General features: G+C 38.8%; 1 protein-coding gene across 4 annotated transcripts in view; it reads right to left on the bottom strand.

Annotated features, from left to right (window-relative positions):
• Tox3 (TOX high mobility group box family member 3) overlaps positions 1-23,318 on the bottom strand; it is a 123,472-nt gene that overhangs the window by 19,737 nt on the left and 80,417 nt on the right. For 2 of the 4 annotated variants that reach the window (XM_012950230.2, XM_045160406.1), the window contains exons 2-3: positions 16,893-16,955; positions 12,045-12,296 (exon numbers count right to left, since the gene is read on the bottom strand). In XM_012950230.2, the coding sequence (XP_012805684.2) occupies positions 12,045-12,296; positions 16,893-16,955 (315 nt within the window). Of the gene's footprint in view, positions 1-12,044; positions 12,300-16,892; positions 16,956-23,318 lie in introns of all 4 variants that reach the window. The other 2 variants (XM_045160393.1, XM_004664854.2) reach the window with 1 other exon arrangement.

Genomic DNA, 23,318 nt, shown 5'->3' on the forward strand with positions numbered 1-23,318 from the left:
AAATTTACATGTGTGTGTGTGTGTGTATAGATGCAAGCCTGCCACCGTACATTTTAAAATTTATATGTGTGTGTGTGTATGGGTGCACACATGCCACAGCACACATGTAGAAACCAAAGAACAATCTCGAAGCATCTGCTTCCTAGACCACTTTCTTTGAGATGGGGTCCCTTACTGCTGCAAACCAATGCCTGCCTAGCTGGTCCAAAAGCTCTGGCTTCTTGTGGCTCCAGTTCCCATCACTGTGTTATGACCACAGACATACATGCCACTGCCCATCTGACCTTATATGGGTGCAGGGGAAGGTCAAATTCTGGTTGACAGGTTTGAAAGCAAGTGCCTTTAACTGCTGAGCCGTCTCCTAGCCCCACAGTATAGACTATTGACCCATGTCTCCAGTCTCTCTCTAACATCCAGATTGTGGTGGCCTCCCATCTCCAACCAAGCTGTGATGAACAAAATGTCTCTGCATATTGGCAAACGTACAAATTGCCTAGTTGAGAACTACTGTATTAGATCTACTTTGGGGCGGTAGGGTGGTGGGAATGAATGTAAAAAGCCTATGTTCTAACCCAAACAATAGAATCAAGGTGAATAAATGGGATTCCAACTGATAAATGTCATGGAGAAAATAAAATATACCAAAAAAAAAAAAAGTGTCACTGAGGCAGGATGAGTATGTGCTTGATCAGGCCAGTAAGAGAGCCTTCTTGAGAAAGGTGATTTCTGGGCTGAAGGTGGCCAACCATGGAACCAGATGAAGCATGTCCTAGAAACGTAGCACAGCATGTGGAAGTCAGCGCAGCATATGCTCGTGGGCACCACATGCAAGATGAGGTCAGGACTGGAGAGGAGGAAATGGGCTAGAATATTTAAGGTGATGCTTCCTTGAGGAGAGGACCCAGTGAGCTGAGATATAAAGGGAGGTTGAAAGTAAGGGCCAGGAGAAAAAGCAGAGCACCCAGAGGCAATGTACCAATGCCTGGCATAGGAGGCAGTACACCATAGGTAAGGAGACCAGAAGCCAAGAAAGTAAGGCTAGCCATAAGGTTGGATGGTGAGGAATGGTTAGAAAGTGACTAGGTAGGCAGACTATCTTAAGAAATCCTGAAATAGTCAAAGAGCAGAAGCCTCCACTGAATATTCAAAAGCATAGTGTCAGGCTACCTAGTGGGGTACTAACCCTCTAAACCCACCTCGATCAGCTCCACACATACAATATAAATGTGTAGGAGATCACTTCAGTCTATGCTTTGAAGACAGTCCAATGATTAATATCCAGTTTCAGAAAAGGCCATTCAGAGCTGACAGGCCATGGTCCTCATAATCTGCTCTACTACAAAGACACTGCCTTCTACCCACCACATACCTCTGTAGATCCAACAAAGCCTTCCAGACTGTGCAGCGCAGAGGGCCTCTCCATTGAGGTTTGCTTCTCTCTGTGCTGGGTCAGTGGGACTCTTTGTCCTTGTCCATTTTTAAACAAGAAGCCAACTAATGAAAGGTTCGGATAGCAGCCCCTCATTTTCTTAAACTGCTCCAAGCCCCATTTATTATTGAACACTTATCATTTGAGTGTTTTGTTAAAACATGGATGACCTTATATTTGAAAGGAAACTTCAGAGCACTGACATAAAAGGAAAACTAGGCTTGATTGTGGAAAATGGAATGACAAATAAATACCAAGAGAAAAGAGGAATACTATGAGAGTCAGTGTATATCTTGATATTGCCTGTGTCTGAAAGCCAAGTTCTGCTTTCTTTTCTTTGGGAAGGATAAAAGAAGGGCATGAAAGAAGTACCAGCCCCAAACTAAGACTTTCTCACTGATTTAATGGAGACTAAAAGGAGGGCTGGAAAGATGGTTCCACATTAAAACACTTGCCTTCAAAGCCAAAGGACCTAGGTTTGATTCCCCAGTACCCATGTAAAGTCTGATGCATAAGGTGGCGCATGTGTCTGGAGTTCCTTTGCAATGGCTAGAGGCCCTGGCATGCCCATTCTATCTCTCTCTCCCTCTTTCTCTCTCAAATAAACAAATAAACACAATTTTTTTTAAAGACTAAAAGAAAATTAAAAAGCAAAATCCTTCCCTACTGTGTGAATGGTGTTGGGAAAACTGGATATGTTCCTGTAGAAGGATGAAAATAGATTTTTCTCTCTCGCCATGCAAAAGAATGAAGTCCAAATGGAATAAAGACCTTAACATCAGACCCGAAACTCTGAAACTGCTAGAGGAAAAAGTAGGGGAAACACTTCAACATATTGGTCTTGGCAAAGACTTTCTGAATATAACCCCAATTGCTCAGGCAATACAACCACAGATTAACCACTGGGACCTCATGAAATTACAAAGATTTTGTACTGCAAAGGACACTGTGAATAAAACAAAGAGGCAACCTACAGAATGGGAAAAAAATCTTTGCTATATATCTGATAGAGGATTAGTATCTAGGATATACAAAGAACTCCAAAAGTTAAATAATAAATCAAACAAGCCAATTACAAATGGGCTATGGAGCTAAATAGAGTTCTCAAAGGAAGAAATACGGATGGCATATAAGCATCTAAAAAATGTTCTACGTCACTAGTCATCTGGGAAATGCAGATTAAAACTACATTGTGATTCCGTCTCAATCCTGTCAGATTGGCCTACAATCATGAAAACAAATGATCATAAATTCTGGCGGGGATGTTTATAAGCATCTAAAAAAATGTTCTACGTCACTAGTAATCAGGGAAATGCAGATTAAAACTACATTGTGATTCCGTCTCAATCCTGTCAGATTGGCCTACAATCATGAAAACAAATGATCATAACTTCTGGCGGGGATGAGGAAAAAGAGGAACCCTGCTACACTGTTGGTGGGAATGTAATCTGGTCCAGCCATTGTGGAAATCAGTGTGGAGGTTCCTAAAACAGCTAAAGATTGTTCTACCATATGACCCAGCTATAGCACTCCTAGGCATATATCCTAAGGACTCATTTCCTTAGAAGTACGTGCTCAACAATGTTTATGGCTGCTCAATTTATAATAGCTGGGAAATGGAGCCAGCCTAGATGTCCCTCAACCGATGAGTGGATAATTTATGGCACATTTATACAATGAAGTTTTACTCAGTGGTAAAGAAAAATGAAGTTATGATATTTGCAGAAAAATGGATGTATCTGGAAAGGATTATATTAAGTGAGGTAACCCAGGTCCAGAAAGCCAAGTGCTGCATGTTCTCTCTCATATGTGGATCCTAGCTGCAGATGATTGGGCTTCTGTGTGAGAAGGAAAAAACTCAGTAGCAGAGGCCAGTAAGCTAAAATATAGATACAAAGGGAAGAGAAAGGAAGTGGGGAGGGTACTTAATAGGTTGGTATTGTATATATGTAACTAGAAGAATAGATTAACGGGGATGAAAAGGCCCAAAATGAGGTCAAGGGAAGAGATTGAGTAAAGGAAAGGTGGAGGAGGGTTAATCAAAATTTCAGAGGACATAAATAAATCAAATGGAGGGCTGGAGAGATGGCTTAACAGTTAAGCGCTTGCCTGTGAAGCCTAAGAACCCCGGTTCGAGGCTTGATTCCCCAGGACCCATGTTTAGCCAGATGCAGAAGGGGGCACACGCATCTGGAGTTCATTTGCAGTGGCTGGAGGCCCTGGCACACCCATTCTCTCTCTCTCTGCCTCTTTCTCTCTCTGTCACTCTCAAGTAAATAAATAAAAATAAGCAAAAAATTTTAAAATATATTTTTAAAAAATCAAATGGAAGCCTTCAGTTTTGGACAACAGAACACTCAGGGCCGTAGACTGTTGCTAGAAAATTTTCAGTGTCAGGGATGGGATACCTTCTGGTGAATTGTTGGCCAGCGAGGTCCCTGATGCCCCCAAAACATTATAGGCCATTGCCGAGGCCCTTGGTTTGCCACCAGGAATTGATGGTAAGACCCTATTGCTGAAGACTCCACATACTTGGGCTGCAAGGCCACTGAGAAATCCTGCTGGAACTGAGTTGATAACCTCCTCCATATAGACCAGCTGACAGAAAGCTGGAAGAAGCCATCTGCATGCAGTTCAATAGGAGAAAGATACACCACCAGTGAAGATGCTCAACAGCGGACACTACAAGCCTTATAATTGGTCAGCCAGCTCAAATGAGCCAATGGGTGCAATAGTGGCATGTCTGTCAAGGTGGAAACCAACTGCCCTCCAATTGGACTTGTGTCCCGCTCCCAGAGAGGGACTATATCCCTGATACTGAAAACTTAAAACAGGGGTAGTTATGAACCCTCAGGGTGTTACATCTGCTGATGTCTAGATAAGTGTATATAATATGCTTATCAAACTGCCTAGTAAGCACTTTTCTTAATATTCACACACTTATATTAATGCTACTCTTACTTTGGGTAGAGAATCTTCTCTTTTCAGATGGCAGTGACCTTGGGATGACTCAGAAGGTATCATAGTGCTGGAAAGAAGTGACTAGAGTACCAAGTAACATCTCGATCACACCTTCCAAGGCTCAGGGTCTAATGTGGAAGAGGTGGCTGAAAGAATGTAAGAGCCAAAGGAAGGGTAGGACTCCTTACAACGTGCTCCCTCCACACATAAAATGACCTCGATATACATGACCTCATAGTGCCTGACACTACCTACACAAGACCATCATAAGAGGAGGGAAAGATCATGACATCAAAATAAAAGAGAGACTGATTGAGATGGGGAGGGGATATGATGGAGAATGGAATTTCAAAGGGGAAAAGGAGGGGAGGGAGGGTATTACTATGGGATATTTTTTATAATCATGGAAAATGTTTTCAAAAACTGAGAAAAAATTTTAAAAAAGAAAACTAAAAGCAAAACCCTTCCCGACTGTGTGAATCACTGTGTTACATGACCATGTCTGCAAGTCAGTCACAGATATAACTTGGGAGAGTAGGGAGGGAGATGGATGTGGAGTGTTCTTATTTCCTGAACCAAGAAAACTCAACTCTGGCACCTATTTTACTCCCTTTAACTCATCCATTCTGGCTGGAGCACTGTGGAATTTATCTTGGCATAGTAACGCTTCCTTTAGTATTGGGATTTTTGTTTGTTTTACAAAGGCAAGATATATGCTTTTAAATTGAGTTTTTATTTTTAAGTATTTCAGATTATTGTTCTATTTTATCTGCTTACACACATTACAATGGTGCTTCCTTCCTCCTGGGTTGATCTCATCATAGGAGACATTTTCAATTTCATTTGCAAATGTTTTAAGTGCCTTCTGTGTGCACTGATGAGTAAATATTCTCTAGAACAATCCCTTGTCAGGTTTTCATATTGGAGGACAGCATCCAATTAAGAAGCAAAGAACCCAAATATGTTAGGGAGTGTGACTAAATAGATTTCCACTGTGCCAGTTTTTAATCAATATTTCTTGAGAAATGGAATAATTAAATAATTTCTGTAATAAAAAATACTCTGTGTTAATAAATACCAGAGTAACTACAAATATGAGATTCGGGCTAGTAATTTTATGCTCAATTATCTAGTGATATCCTATAGCATTTGTTAAAACTTTTATTTCCAAATTAATAATCAATCCAACATTTGTGCTTAGCTACTGCATTTCTAACCCCAGTAGGCCCTGAGACAAATAAAGTTAAGTCAAATTCAAGCTAATCGTAATCACACACCCACATCCAGCCAAGTTTACATTCATCAAAATATTGGCAGTGTATTAGGTCATTTTTACTTAATCATCACCTACACATGAAAGTGTTATGAAAACTAGTCTTCCCTAAATTTAATTAACAGTATCTTAGCAAAATAAAATTCTTGGGCTCAAGAGATGGCTTTTTGATTAAGGTCCTTGCCTACAACGAGGAAGGACACCAGTTTGATGCCACAGGACCCGTGTAAAGCCCAGATATACCAGCATGTGTCTGGAGTTTGTGTGCAGTGGCTAGAGGCCTTGGGGTGCTTATTCTCTCCCTCTCTCACTTTCTCACTCAAATAAATAAATAAAATATTTTAAATAAAATAATAAAATTCTCAAGAGTTCATCATTAAATAATTCATAGTATTTCACTTAAAAAATAGAACTCTTGGGCTGGAGAGATGGCTTAGCGGTTAAGCGCTTGCCTGTGAAGCCTAAGGACCCCGGTTCGAGGCTCAGTTCCCAAGGTCCCACGTTAGCCAGATGCACAAGGGGGCGCACGCGTCTGGAGTTCATCTGCAGAGGCTGGAGGCCCTGGCGCGCCCATTCTCTCTCTCTCCCTCTATCTGTCTTTCTCTCTGTGTCTGTCGCTCTCAAATAAATTAAAAAGAAAAATAGTACTCTTGTTTTATTAGAGAGTCAGTCCATGCTTATTTTCTTCAATCCTAAATTAAAATTTTCAAGAGAAATTCCACCTCTTCAGCTCTTGTATATTTTAAACTCTCCAGCCTAATTTAGCAGCCAAGGCATACTTTAACAAATAGATACTCTTCCATTGTTCTTTTGTTTGTTCATGATTGCATGAAACAAGTATTAAAAACTAGTGTGGGCCAGCTCAGCCACTGAGGCAGGCCCAGGAATGCCAGCAAGCAGCAGCAGGCGAGGCTCCTGCCCTCCCAGCCTTTCATTCTGACAAGGAGGGGACAGCGGTAAACAAACAAAGGAGACAGAATGACAAGTGCTGTGAATGCAAGGAACTGGGGTAACCATGAAATGTACCTGTCACCCCTCTAAAACATATTGTGCCATCATGTCAAGTTTTACTCTGCAATCTGAATGATAGACTATTCAACTGCATATGATATTTGCTAAGAGGAAGGCAATCAGAAATAGACTTATTGCTTAACTTTTGAAAGATGTTTCCTTTGAAAAGTTATAAATCAAACAAGTTGTCCTGTGTTATCATGCTGCACACTAACTAATTGAGTTAGAAATTTGGGACATGTTCTTACTTTAATAGATGACCCTGACACTAACTTAAAAAGCAGCATCTGCATGGGCGTCAGCAGTATTTACAGGCCAAGAAGAAAGAATGTTTATTTTAATCTCTATATAAGACTATCTGCTCCACCAAAAAAAAAAAAGAAAAGAAAAAGAAAAAGAAAAAAGAAAAAAGAAAACAAAAGAAAGAAAGAAAAGAAAAAAGAAAAAATCAGCAGGAAAAGTAGCTATTGCCTGGCATATTTGGCCAACAATTGTCAAGCCACAATAGTAACACTTACCTTAAAGGTGGTTTGGGAGATAAGCATCGTGGAAGCAATGTTCAGACAGTTGTTTTTTTTTAAGTATTTTATTTATTTATTTGCAAGTACACACACACACACCCAGAGAGAGAATGAACAGGCATATCAGAGCCTCCAGCTGATGGAAACAAACTGCAGATATATGTACCACTTTGTGCATCTAGCTTATACGGGTACTGTGGAATTGAACCCAGGTCATCAGACTTTGCAGGCAAGCACCTGAACCACTGAACAATCTCTGCAGCCCCCCAGACAGAGTTTTTGATCACATGAAGAGGCCCCAGTCATCAAGAAAGCAACCTAAATAGTATGGTCCATGTCTAGTTATTAAGACAGTTCACAGCACTTAGTAGGTACTCAGCAAATATTAGCTAAGGTCAATTGTGACTTTAATTTTACAGTTCAGACAATTAGGGCCTTTTCCACTACAAGCGTGGTTTTGGCTCCTTTTCCATTGTTAACTGACAGTAAATGGTTTTAACAATGACTGGCCTAAAAATACAGGAGTAAAATCATCACTCAATCTGTATGAGAAATTGCTGGTCCCTCCCTGGCTAAGCAGTAGCCATGCTGTGGCACTTAGCTGCACAGCCTCTGTTGACAATGGAGATGAACACGTTCATAATAATAATAAGGGCTTGTTTTAATAGAACGTTCCACACATTAAACACCTTAATGACCCATGAAATAACTGTTTTATCTGTAACACATTAAGCAACATTGCTAAAAACAATGTGTTCATTGAAAGTGGGCTGCTTTTTTTTTAAAGTATAAAAGCATGAAAATTATTTAGTAAAGACAAAAAGTAATTCATCTTCAAAATTAGAACCATGCCTATCTTATAAAAATTATAAAAACTTACAAAAGAAGCTTGGTAATTGTAGATGCATTGTCTTGATAAAGTCTCATTTCTCGTACCATAAATGGTATTGATCTATATTATGGCTTAAGAGTCTTAGGAACATGTGAAGAGCTTAGACTTTTCTTTTGTGTGTGAGTATTTTTCCAGAGGACCTTTTTTTTCCCTCTAGTCTTAACAGATCCAGATTCTTCCATACTCAAATATACTTCCTTTCCATCCGTCTTTTTCAATTTTCCAATACTACCTTTGATATTATGAGAGCAGCAACATAGCATTTTCTATAAACGTGCTATCACAATTAAACCCCGAGCTGAATGGGTAGGTCCCCTACATGCTAAATATAATACAGGAAGAAAACGAGTGTGAATTATCAGTGTGTTTTATAAATTCTCTTTTGGGGGGCATACAAACTATCAGACTAGAGACAATTATTTTACTGTCTGTTTCTTAGATATCAAAGAGAATTTTGAAATTCATCAAAGCTAACCTTCTGTTATGTACAACAGGCTGAGCTGAAAAGAATGTTAACAAGTTCAATTTTCATTCAATCAGTACTGCTGCTCTCTGAAATGTTTCATTGCAGGAAAGAAATAAAAATAATCTATATGGTAATTATGAGGATGAATCCCCCAGTAACTTTCAGCAACATGAAAGGTCAGTTCTATTCAAGATATTTTATCAGTCCCTTGCACATACTCCTGTCCTGTCATTTTAAATCTGAACAGCATTTTATTTTCCCATTTACAGCTACCTGCAGAATTAAGTACTTAAGCCAAATAAGAAAAAAAAAAAGAAATGTTGAATGCTGGCAAAGGCTATAATAGCATAGAGATAAATCGTTCATCTGCTCTCTCTCAAGCCTCTGGGGCTGCAGATTTTTCTTCTCCTGGTGCACTGTGGGTATTCAAAACTTGTTCAACATGATTTCATTTCATTTCAGGCACTGCCTGAGAAAACTAAATTACAGAATCAATCATACAGAAGGTCAGAGTGAGACTTCATTACAAGTATTGCATGCTTGCATGAATATCTTTCATTTATGACTGACCCAATATGTCACAATAGCTGTCTAGTAAAAATAATCCACTTTCTGAAATTGATGTACTACTGATGTCAGTGCTACTCAGCGGGCCGGGCAGATTATAGAGAGGTGTTTAAAAAAAAAACCTTCGGAGCTCACATTGTGGATGTTCAGAATTGCCATCTTTTGTAGATTAAAATAATTTCCAGATGATCATCTGAACTGACAATAATGCTTAGAAGTAACACATTTTTAAGCAAAACCTACTGTTGATTTTGACTTGCCAACCACATCCTGTTTTAAAACATTCCTGCCCATGACAAGCAAATCAAAATTGTTCTTTGAAGGCACAAACGCATGGACATTCAATTTTCAGCCATTCACTTTTGAATACTAGGGTGGCATTTGCATATTCTGAAACATGAATGCTAATCACTGGACTCTTTTACCCTCCCTTTTTTTGTTCCTGCTTTCTGGTTTTAAATATCATGGCATAAATTTAAGGGAGATAAACATGTTGTACTGTGTTGTCAACAATAATACGGCTAATCAGTTACATGACAAACTGTCAGTCTTTCTAAAGGAAAACCTAAGAAACTCTAGGGGAAAAGAAAAGCTGGTTGTATACTATACAAACAAACTGGCTTTTCTTCTTATGATAGTCTTAATTCAATGTAGCAACCCTTAACAGACAGCCATATTCATTTGAATAATAAAACTTCATCCTTACATAAGATATGAAATATTCCACATGCACCAGAAGCTGGGTGCATGATGTATAAAATGTTATTTATTATTTTTCTGTTGACTTTCCTGTGGGAAATCTCAGAGGAGGCTTCCATGGAGTATTATGATGTAGCTAGCCAACTCAGGACCCAGAGGGAGATACAGAAGAACCTTGACATAACCTATTTTTAACCATGCCTTTGGCAATTCTGAATTCAGGTTTACAGGTGAGCGTGTCAGTAGCCCATAGAACAAAGCCAGGGACATGTTGTATTCATCATAATTCTGTCCCAGTACATTTTATTTTTTCCAACATTTGTGATTTAAAATCCCATGACATTTCTTCAAGGTGAAATTCGACTAGAATTTCCAACAAGATTAGTTTGTTTCAAGCCAAAATAAATAGCACTCAGGTTCAACAAAACTTGAGATCGGCAGTTATAAATGGGCTGAGGTCCACGTAAACACCATGACAAGAGCCCGCACTTAGCTAAAGTACCTATACTTTCAAAAATCGATGAAATAATTCAACCGCGTTAGTGATTAGCCATACATTACAAAAGGGGCATTAAAAATTGAGTCCTCCCTCCTAACGCCAGCCCAGGAAAGCATTGTTCTTTAAGTGTATGTGAATATCATAATTATTTTATGATTCCATCTTTAGTTCTTTCCAATAGAGTAAATTCAATTGACCATGAAATGAAATTTCATAGTCAAAATGCCTCCTTTACACTTTTTTATAGCAGTAATAACAGTTTTATAGCTTTAAGGCAAGGTAATTCATCAGATGTTTAATTTAAAAGCAGATTTTTATGTTATTAATAAATATTTACCAATTTAATAAAGTACACATTTTAGCATACATTATATGGTTTTTTAACTATTTCTGCAACTTGAATGAGCCTGACTGAGCATCTATGAATCAAGGAGAACCCTGGCAAACACCTTGGAGACTAAACACCCTTTCTATTTTTTTTTTTTATCATTTGCCAGGCATATTACAAGCCTGCCTGTAGAGAAAGATAGAATCCTCCAGTCCAGTGTCAAAGGGATAAAAATGTAAGAAAGTTCACAGGAAACAATTATTCATGATGTCAAGAAATGTTTATAAATACTTAATGACCATTTCCCGGCTGTTCACTGCATTCTTTACTAATCCCCCCCCACACACACTAAAAAGTAAAAATAAAAACCCTCATATTCAGCTCAAACATAAAAGATCACAGCAAAGAAAATGATACTGCAGCAGTCATATTGGGAAAGTGCTCTTGTGGTTCAGTGTGCACACCAGCTCTCTGCACCACTAATACACTACATATTTCACAATCATACTTTGTTATCTGGGGAATTAAAAATGAAACTGATAAACATCACTGGCATGGTCCTCATGTGTAGAAAAATATGTAAACAAGCAATAAGATTTGTGTTTTTTTTTGTTATACCAACACATCTGCTTCATTTATCAGGGTTCATAAAAAAAACCCATAAACTATTAATCTTGTTTTTAAATGACTGTTTATTACCTCCCCTATCTAGATACAAATATACATTATATACTGTGCTTGGGGGGAGATAATCCTAGCAGAAGAGTTTAAAATACTTTTGCATATTGCTGACTATAATAGCACACTAAGAAAAACAAAACACAAATTATTGCATTAGTGATCTTTGGTCTCTAGAGAGCCTTATGTGATACTTAGGGCAATAAATAATACAATTAGTTGTATTTCACATAATAATCCAGTCTATATTTTCCTCTACTGGTCATAAGCAATTGCTTTTGCCCCTTTTCTCTGTATCACCGTTTGATAGTCCATTTGAGGTTGGGGCAAACCAGGTATCATAGACATGATGCTATAATCCAATCAGTTCAAAAGACCTAGACAGGGCTTCCAATTCTAAAACCTCACCAGGGTAAACCTTCCACTCAAATATACCTCTATGTTATACCAAAGGCAAGGGAAGATTGTTACTATCGGAGCAATTACTCATACTTCTTAAAGATCATTTCCTGTTGGAAGGGTCTTGGTCATCCTTTTATATGCCTGTTACTCAGCTCCATACCAAGTAATAATCCAGTATGGCTCCTGCATTTACAGGGCAGTAGGACTAATCCACGATGGACAAGCTAGAGCATACTTCAGAACATGACCCCTCATTTCATTACCATGTGAGTGTAAAAGATGAAAAGGATACCCATGAACAATGAATGTGGTGCCTACCATATGCAGCCCACTGCCATGAAGCACTCCATCTTGTTCCACCAGATTTCTTGAGATTGTAATGGAAGGGAGATCCAGGCTTTGAGGGGGAAACTGGGGTGTGAATTCACTTCCCTGGGAAGGCAATGGGTCACTGAGGGCTTGAAAGGGTAGCAGTACATCTGGCATGCCCAGGGTGGGGTCAGACTCAGGAGGAGGCGTGATTGGTGGGATCTCAAACTCTTCATCCCCCAGGCTGGGCGTGTGGAATGTCTGCTAAAAGGAAAGAAAACATAGATAGTCTCACATTCAGTTACTATATTTCATTCCTCCTTGTAGGTTAGAAGACTTGACATGGAAACACTACATATCCAAATATTTATTTCTCAAATGAAAACATCTTAAACACAGATTTCCATATATAAAGTTTTGCTGATCATTCTGATTAAAGATTTAAGTCTCATTATCATATGGTTTTAATGGAGTATCAGTATTAACAGTTTTTTAATGCACACTTAATTAGCAACATCTGTCTTTGTTGTTAGCTGGAGCATCCGCGACATTAGATTTGGCGATATAACAAATCGCCACTTTATTGATATGTTAGCAGAACAGCCCAAACCGCTTACGCGTTCCACATGCTTCATAAAATGCTGACGATTCTGCAGCACACACACAACATTAATCCAGAAGTGAACATTACACATGTTTACTTTCTGCCGCAACCTATAAAAACAAGTCATATTAAATTTGTGGTTTTTCTTTTCTTTTTAAAATTTGCTTATTGGCATATCCCCAAGTGTAATGAATGCACCTATGGAAATTGTTACTGTGTGTCATGCAATGTTTTATGTAAGGATCATTGTAGCTCATATTAAAAGGTGCTGGTGCCTTTATTTAAACTATAAGAAGGTTTATTTTCTGTTACATGAACATTTTAGCATGTGTTTATTAGAACATTTCTATCAGCTTCTGAAGACTATCTAGAGAAAACAGATACAAAGATACACTAAACTACATTCAAGTGGCCTGCTTACTTAGATGGAAAAGTGTATCTAAAAACCTACACAAATCTTAGTGCTGTTTTTCTTCATTATTCTTAAGACTCTCACAGGCTGTGTGCATTTCACAGGAAGGTCTTTGATGCGCCTCAGGGTTGCCTTGGGTTTCAACTCTATAAAGTACTTTTTTAGTGAACATGGATTATGAGGGGAGAAAAGAAATGCCAACATCTAAGATGACTATTATGTATACATATATATTTTGGTGAGGTGAAAGGGCTGGGTACCACTCAGCTCTTTTTTATTCCTAGCTCAGAGGGTCACAGATGTAGTTCATTTATTATTAATAGTATTTGAAAGAATGAACTGGTACGAGATAATTGGAGTCTGCTATTATCCGTAAAGAGATCTAATTAAGATCTGAAAATCATCATTTTCAAATTATCAATTATGATACCAGATAATAACCACATAAAAGAAAAGATAAACAAACTCAAGGTATGTGTGTATTGGGGGATGGAGGAAAAATATTTCTTGCATGTTGATCCTGACAAATATGATGTGGGTGTCACCAGAGATAAAGAGACCACAAGCTATAGGGATCTATGGCACACAGCTGGTCACCTTGAGGATCTTAGCAGAGTCAATCAACATGAAACATTGATGCTTAATAAAATATTTGAAAGGCAGAATCAAGTATCTGATAATCTGATGTGTATATTCTCACATTAACATCCCCCCCCCCCCGAAAAAAAAAACCCATCAATTTCTCACTGCAGTAACCTGAGTTTTCAGCAACAAAGGGATGAATTGGCCACAAACGTGGTTGGCTAATGAACATAACCCTATGGCTGCATTTGCTGTTATTTTGGCACTAATGTGGTCTAGTAACAGATGCAACTGTAATTTGTGACTCATTTGCTACCCCATTACTGCTTAATGAAATCTAACATATCACATTAACAATACGGATAAACACTCATTCTTGATATGTGGCATTTGGCTGTTTTCATTACCACTGTAATTAACACTTGAAATATTATTTCAATAAATATTTAAAGTACTTTAAAAATGGTCAGGGTAATCATGACACAGATAGAAAACATAAAGCTAATGTGTGAATTTCAAACCTAGAGTGATCCTGGTCCCTGTAGTATTATTTGCAGGACAATATCTATGTGATGGGAATTGGTTTCAGGCACAATTTAGACTTTACAGTATGCAAACCCAAAATCTTCATGAATTAGTTTGCACTCATTAAAACGTTAAAGTACCAGATAAATTTACTTTTAATGTAGTGATTGGGAAATTAGGCACATGCTGTAATACCACATATTAACATTTATTCGGGTTTTATTTTTTGATAGAAAAGATATACAGTGAAATCCTTCCATAAGGTAACCTCTTAAATTCTAGCATAAAGCATGTCTCATGCCAGGAGGTAGAAACTAAAGACATTTCCTTTTATTTTTGCTAAGGAATAGAGAGACGTCTGGTATATTGTATGTCCCTGTGGTGTAACTTTTTAAAAGACAAATTAATTTTAGTTAGAATTTGGTGTTTAACTATAATGTGACCCAATAAAACAACACAGTAAAATAATGTTCTGATGTGTAACCAAGGCAATTCTAAAATCTTAACTACCTTTAAAGAGAGGTAAAATATTAAGTATAAAGTGAAATCTTCTTTATAGGAAGAAAAAGAGAGGTAAAATGTTAAACATAATGTTAGGCACCCTCTATCCAAAACACTGGCTATCTGAGATGATTAAAAGGACCACATATGGCATTAACAATTGACGTGTGTTTATGCCAGATGACCTCTATCAGATCTGTCATTCAGAGTTTATGTGTATGTGTGGTTTTTTTCTTTACAGATATTGACTTTTCAGTGTTTACCTTGTACATGTTAAAGTAATGTGTGCATGGTTAAATACCATCTGTACTGAAATGTTCAAAACATTTGTTCCTTTTGATAAAAATGCAAAACTGGAGAACTGTTGTATCAACATATAACAGCCAATGTCTGACACGGTGAATTATCACAGCTGGAATTAAATTGTTTCTGAACAGCTGCTGGCAGCAGAGCTTTCATCAATGTTTGATTCAAATGTTAGGGGGAGAAATCCTACCGAATGAAACATCATGTTGTCCTTACAGATGGGGTTTGTGTTTATTACCACAAACAGCACAGCAGCCTGTGCCAAACAATATTCTGGAATCTAAGCTATCTTCTGTATTAGAAAGACGATGGTCACAGTGAAAATGATGAAAATATGAAGACCCTTAATTCTGGAGTATCCACGTCATCTAACAATTTTTCAACATTAATTTCTTATCACTTGCTACCCTGTACTGAGATCATTTGAGAAGCCATTATTATTTTCATTCTCTGGGGTCAAGCTAGTTCAGTCTTTGATATTTGAATGTATTTGGAAAATGAAGACTTTTTATTATAAGAGCCACAAGAGGAAATGTTCCATTTTGGACCAATTTCATACTTCTGTTTGTTCGTATTTGAAAATGTTAAATCTCACATGATCTACTGTTTTTAGGAAACCATTTTCTTGATCAAAACAAGGTTTTCAAGATTTTTTTTTTTTTCCTGGAGGGCATGTCAATGAGATCAGATGACAGTCTAAAGTCAATAATAAGAAATATAGTAAAAATAGCAAGAAGTGTTTGTCCCATGTATACTGTAAACTAACAAAAGCCCAAAAGCCAATACAACACTATATATACCTTCCATTACACAGTTTTTGACTATGAGCAGATTTTAGACCATGCTAATTCATTTATTTGTTCATTCAATAAATCTTTATTGAGCATTTACTATTACCAGGCACTAGATTTTGGAAATCTAACAACAAAATGCTCATTTTACCCCACCCCAAAAAACTGTAATATTGTATGCCAGAGTTCCCCAAACCATAACACTAAACCAACTTATTCCTAGAGCTATGAGGATTAAAATACATTTTTATTGAGTCACTTATAACCTAGGTTCCAAATTAACCACTTATCTGCTTAGATACAAGTATACTGAGTGTATGCATTGTATATGTGTGTGTAAATCATGTGTAGTACATGTGGTACATATATGTGTGTACAGATGGCACACTTCACATGCAGAGGCGTTAGGAGAATATTGGATGTCCACTCCATTGTTCATCCACTTGCTTCCTTGAAATGGAGTCTTTTCTTTTCTTTTTTTTTTTTTTTTTTTTTTTTTTTTTGGTTTTTCGAGTTAGGGTCTCACTCTGGCTCAGGCTGACCTGGAATTCACTATGTAGTCTCAGGGTGGCCTCGAACTCTCAGCGATCCTCCTACCTCTGCCTCCCGAGTGCTGGGATTAAAGGCGTGCGCCACCACGCCCGGCTGGAGTCTTTTCTTTGAACCAGAAGTTGTAGTTTTCATGAGCCCCAGCAATTCCCTGGTCTCTGATCCCCAAAGAACTGAGCTTACAGGCTTTTGTGACCATGCCCAGCTATTTACGAGGGTGCTGGAGAATCGAACTAAGGTCTCAGGTTCTCATGCTTGTGCAGGAAGTATTCTTTCCCACTTAGCCATCTCCCCAACTCCAGAGTGTATGCATTTTAACACAATTCTCTTACATATTTATTTTTGTTTGCATGTATATTTTTTCCATCAAGAGATTTGCTTGAAGTTATGAATGTTAACGACAGCCTATGGACAAGTGATAAAGTCTTGTCAGGTTATTTTCTTTTCCAATAGGCTTTTCTCATTTCTCCTCCAAAGTCGTTACCTTGTGCCACGGGAGAAAAAGATAAATTCGATACTTTGCTTTCCCCTTCAAGCCTATTAAATTATCTACACAACACAGAAAACATGGTGAGACAGACACCTACCTCGCTGGCAGCAAAGAAGGCATTGTTTGCCTCAGCCATGTTCATGTAGTTATTATTTCCGAACTGAAAAGAAACATTGTTTTATGTTAATGTAGGGCATAATAAGGAAATCCGGTTGTTTACTATTGCTGAAAGGGCGGGTTTGTGGATCAAATCTGAAAGATGTCGGGTTTCCAAGCACGCCTCTACATCAACTAGTTCCCTCAGAAAATAAAGCACAGTGTTAAGCTAACGTGATCATTCTAGAAAATAGTTTTGTTTCTCTCCAAGACTAATAGTGAAGGGAGACAATTACAAACATTTGGCCGACAGGTCACTAGTGTGTGCTGTTTATTGAACTGGTATTTGTTGGAGGTCAGAAGAAAAGGCGTTTCCAAGAAATCGCCTTGACATATTTGAAAAGGCATGGTGGGATTTTATACCTTTCTTTTCAAGAACAGATGTTGCAAGTGTGGGTAGGTTAAAAATGTGAATTAAAGGGAATAAAACTCAATTCCCAGGACTCAAATTCTATTTTCTGGTGAATGGGGTGTGGCATGATTATAAATAAATAAGACTACAGAATATTTTTAAAAGCTCCACACAGAGCTTATGGCCATATCTAGACCCATCAGAGCTGCTGAAAGCAGTGATATTTAATCTCTCAATGTAACATTAAGTGCAAAGAGGTTTAAAAAATAAGCAGGATTCTATGAACACAGCAATTTTTCATTCCCTAACACAATAGCCCATTCATATCATCACAAATAAGACTGTATCAGCATTTCAGACATAAGCTCTTTACTTCTAGGGACCTGTTATCAAAATGTAAAACTTGGATTTGAGCAGAAATGTATTTTCAGGTTTTAAATGCTCTAGGTAGGCACATTTTGTTGCTTCAACTATTCAGTTATCAGTCTGGTAATACGGGCAGGCTCTGTGGGCATAATTATCTAGAACTGTGTAATTTTCATGATGCTTAAATGGGAAAAGAATGTCCTTTTTATTATGTGTATTATTCCTTTCTTTTAATGCATCAAATAAAACACAGGTTTGGTCTCCAAGGGGTGAGATGTATTATAGTTATTCTCTATTATAAATAAAGCTAGCAATTACTTAAAGTAAAAGATATAATTTTCTCAAGAGATAGGTTGATGGACAGTTGGATAAATGGATGGACAGACAGAGATAGAAGTTGGTACACAGTCAGATACTCAGATACATCTACAGATTGATATAAGAAATAAACAGAAAGACACAGATACCTAGATATGGAAACCCACATAATCCTTTCAATACACTGACAACCATTTGTTTCTAGGGTGTTCTCAGCCCACATCTGAACCTGTGGGAAGCAGGATTGATATGTTACACTCTATCATGTGAGGGATCCAAGAACTAAGCAGGATTTATAAGAAGAACTCCAACCACTCCAGAGTGCTGTTTTGGTCTCATAAGCAAATCCTCAGCCTGCAATCGACACATCAACATACAAGGAACCATTAGAAAGCCTTGTTTGGTGCTGGCATTCATGAGGATTTCTGAACGGTGTATTCATTAGTCATTAAAGAACACCCTCACCTGTCTTGTCTCCAGGCTTGGGATAGCAAAACTGTGCATGGATGTACCCACATGCATAGAAAGACTCATTTTCTCCAATTTTCTAGTGTTAAAATATGCGAGAAAAGAAAAAAATATAAGTCTACTGCTGTGCAAGTTTGGGTGAATTTATGATGTTAGAATTAAAATCTCAAGCATATAATTCAATATACTGTGTGTGTATTCTGTGTTCCAATCCTATCCCCTCAAACTGCCTGACAGCCAGTATCACTTTAACGTTATTTAAATGTCGGTTTTGTTGGGGAATTAGAAATCTATTTAAGGCAAAGAGCTCATTATCAGAGAGTATTTTTTTTTTAAGATTAAACTCACTTATTATCTAATAGCACCTAAAACAACAAAGAAAAATAAAATGGCTATTAAACTAAGGGCCTAAACAATTCAAAAAAAAAAAAAAACAAATTAAGCTCAGAGTGAAATAAGAACTGGGTTAGAAATCCTCTTCTGAACAGTTAGTATGCGAATGTAATTACTGAAGAAACTACAGCTAATCAGCTGTGAATTGTATCCATTAATTAGTATTTGCCCTGGAGAAATGAGAAAAATCAGTAACAATGTTGGCACCACGGCGAGGAGCTGACGTGCACGGGCTGAGTCTAGTCAAGCAGGTGGCTCCAGCGGTCCACGTAATTTGAAAAGCTCTCACCTGGAGGACCTCGCTGCCATGACAAAGCACTCCTCGCACATCTCCTGTATCTGCACAAGGCCTTAATTAATGGCTTTTAATTTGGAAACACTTGGCGATCAGAAGGGAACAGTTATAAATCATTTCAAACAGAAGCAAAGGTTTCTAGTCTACCTGGGGTATGTTACCCCTTGTTCAAGGGTGCTTTCAGATGTGGACTGCTGGGAGGTCATTGTCTTTCTCCTGCATCGGAACTGCTACCCTGGTGCAGGGTGGGCAGGGCAGTCAGGCAAAATACAGGTTGTCCAGTTAAATCTGACATTCAAATAAGCAACTTAAAAATGTCTAAGTATATCCCATGCACTGTATGGGATATACTTATACCACAAATGCAGTCTTTATCTGAGACTCAAATTTAATTGGGTTCAGTGTATTATTTATTTGCTGTCTCTAGCCAGTCTAGTGGCTAGACTGGTTTGGATGGCACTTTCCACTTGAGAACATGTACTACCTTCATTCTCTTTCTCTCTTTCCTTCTTTCTTTCTCTCTTTCCTTCTTTCTTTCTTTCTTTCCTTCTTTCTTTCCTTCCTTCCTTCCTTCCTTCCTTCCTTCCTTCCTTCCTTCCTTCCGTCCGTCCGACCTTCCTTCCTTCTTTCTTTCTTTCTTTCTTTCTTTCTTTCTTTCTTTCTTTTTGCATCTTTTTCTAGTGATACTGTCTTGCCAGTAGTGCAGACTAACCTCAGGCCACACTCACACCTGCCTCGGCCTCCTCGGTGCTGGGATTACTGGTATGTGCTGCTACTTACTTCATTTTAAAACAAGACCTATGAACCCGGCTGCACTTGCTTGCTATTAGCATCTGATGCTGAGAGAAAAAGTGATCCTTTGAGGAAAACTGCTAACATAATAACCTCACAACAACCTTGAGTGAATTGTGTACAATTAAATTGCTGTTCTAGGAGGCAGTGACATTCTTCTAGGTCCAGGAGTAAGGGGCCTTAACTGAGCTACCGCAGCCATGCCCTGAGCTACCAATACCTGGCATATCAGAAACACCCCAGTATTGCTGAACAGGTAGAGAAGGCTGACCCCATGTAAGCCCAAGTTCTTGCTACATGTGGTCATTTATCACATATCTCAATGATCATTAACCCATGGAAGTATTCTCCGGACATGACTGCACTAAATTTTTCAAATTGGGACTTAAACATAATCTATTTTCTTCAGCCACCAGCAAGATAGATTTACTATCACCCCTACTATGCAGATCGGAAGGCTGAAGACAGACTCAAACATGGCCAAAGGACATCCCTCCAGCATTAGGCTCTACAGCCTTCACAAGCCAAGACCCACAAAAACCTGACTTTTTCACTTGGGGATCTAGTCAAGTTTAAAACTTGACTGTCATCTATTTACTCCACGTTTGAATGCCCCACATGGTCTTTAAAGAGCCCCTTGTCTACTACAATGATCTTCAAAAGGGTTCCACAGTCCAGAGGGCTTGGGAAAGACTTTTCAACAAGTCACAATACCTCCTATGGGTTTAAAGTCTTGAGAAGTATCACAATTTGTTCATTCTACAAACACGTAGCATTTATGTTGAAGACACTGTGCTAGCTAGACACAGGAGACACAGCAGTGACAAAGACGGAGAGGGTCCTATGAAGATATTATTTTTATATATTTTATTTGCATTTATTTATTTAAGAAAAGGAGAATGAGTGCACTAGGGCTCTAGCCACTGCAAACAAACTTCAGATGCATATGCCACCTTCCACCTTGTGCATCTGGCTTATATGGGACCTGGAAAATTAAACCGGGGTCCGTTGACTTTGCAGACAAGTGCATTAACCACTAAGCCATCGCTCCAGCCCAAGATATTATTACTTTAAAAAAGTACTTTTATTTTATTTATTTATTTGAGAGAAAGAAGCAAAGAGAGGGCTGGAGCGATGGCTTAGTGGTTAAGCGCTTGCCTGTGAAGCCTAAAGGACCCCAGTTCAAGGCTCGATTCCCCAGAACCCACGTTAGCCAGTTGCACAAGGGGGCGCACGCGTCTGGAGTTCGTTTGCGGTGGCTGGAGGCCCTGTCGCGCCCATTCCCTCTCTATCTGTATCTTTCTCTCCCTCTCTCTGTCACTCTCAAATAAAGAAATAAAAATGACAAAAAAAAATTTAAAAAAAAAAAAGAAGCAAAGAGACAGAAAGAGAGGGCACGCCAGGGCCTCCAGCCACTGCAAACATACTCCAGACGCATGTGCCACCTTGCGCATCTGGCTTACGTAGGTCCTGGGGAATTGAACCTAGGTCCTTTGGCTTTGCGGGCAAGTGCCTTAACTGCTAAGCCATTTCCCCAGCCGTCAAGATATTATTACTTTTAATGAGAGGCAATACATAAACCAAGAAAAATTACCCTATGAATAACTTCCATTCTTCACCCCACAATGTCCGCAAACATTGGAAAACCTTAATGTGAAGTCACTTATTGACAATATTCTTTTGTCGCCCTTACTCCCTCTTACAAAAGCTAATAACCTAATTTTTACATGGTGGCAAAATGTACACATTTTATAAATCAACTAAAAATGTCTAAATCATCCAGCCAATTTCCACATGTTTGAGATGATAAACTCCACTGACATTTCTTCAAAGATCTCCCTCAAATTGGTTACATAGCAGCCTTCTAAGCAATTTCAAAAGTGAAAACAAAATAATATAAAAAAAACTAGATGTATAAGGTGAAGCAGTTAATGCCTCAAAGGGCAAATGAGAACATCACCCAGTGAAGCAGCCAGAGCAAATATGGCAACAAGCCCACTGACAGGGGGCGATGGCCACCACAAGGCACAGCATTTGACCTTTCGAGGGGGGCACTAGTGGTGACAGGTCCTTTTCCATTCTGATAGGCTTCAGTAGATCGCCAAAGATATCATCCCCAATGATACCACCATAAAGAGAATCAAATTACTGTGCATGTAGAACTTGTATCTCTTATAGTTTCATAAGTGAACATCTCCATTGTGCTCAGAGGTACATTTGCTTTAGCTGTCTGATGAGTTATTACAGCTTCAGCAAATACCATTTATGAAGGACATCAATTAACAAGGAGAGATGTATTAACGACTATCATCATGCTCGTAGTCTGACCGTGTGAAGTGCCAAAGTAAATTAATGCAGATTGTTAAGTCTGGCTTTCCCAGAAAAAGGCTTGGAAGAAAATTGCACAGTAGAGACAAAACCCCATCTGTAGTCACAAGATGCATACTTCAGCTTGGGGAGTCCACAGAGCATCATGTGCAGTGAAGTGATGAGGACAGCCATTTGAAGAACTATGTAGACTTCTAAGAAAGCATCAGCAACAGGACCTCAAACAGCTAAATGGCACAAATTCTCTCTGCTTTCCCATTATGTTTGTTAGCAGACACCCTCTGATTGGATGCCTCACCCTAGACAGCTGTCAAGTTACTTACACAAACAAACTGTGTCATTATGGATCAAGTGTGCCAGGTCATGTCATGTGATGGAGAAGGCAGCAAAGTCCACCCTCTCTTCAGGGCTCTACTAGCTAAGCCCCTGGAAAAGAATGGGTGGAGAGGCATGATGTTGTTCCCATTTTTTGTGTGGTAATTCCAGAGGGGCGGAAACAAGGCCACCATGGCAAAGATGCGGTACTACTGCATACCATGTGCAGAGCTGAAGTATTCTATAAGGAAAGGAAGAATGACCTGGCAGAGTGAAGACCTGAAAGGTGAGGGGCCCACAAGTAATCTGGAAATGAAAAACTACAAACAGAAGGTCCCCAGTTTACAGTGGTTTGACTCATGATGATGGGACTTCAATGGAAACTGTAGGGAGTTCTCAGTGATCTCTTCTCTGGCCTGGTGGTAGAAGATGCTCCTGCAGTGTCAGGCAGTGACCAGGAGCCACAGATGGGGAGGGAAGTTAGTGAAACTCTGCAAAGTGCTGCACTGTCTAGTTTTTCCTCCCATCATATCTATAAAATGCCCATCCCCATCTATGTGTGCACATATGATATTCAACACTTGACTATAAAACTGGGGTTTTTTTTCAGGTAGGGGGTTGTTTGTTTTTTGAGGGAGGGTCTCTCTCTAGCCCAGGCAATGTGGAAGTCACTATGTAGTCTCAGGGTGGCCTAAAACTCATGACGATCCTCCAACCTCTGCCTCACAAGTGTTGGGATT

The sequence above is a fragment of the Jaculus jaculus genome, chromosome 1, assembly GCF_020740685.1.
Source record: "Jaculus jaculus isolate mJacJac1 chromosome 1, mJacJac1.mat.Y.cur, whole genome shotgun sequence".
Classification (NCBI taxonomy): Eukaryota; Metazoa; Chordata; class Mammalia; order Rodentia; family Dipodidae; genus Jaculus; species Jaculus jaculus.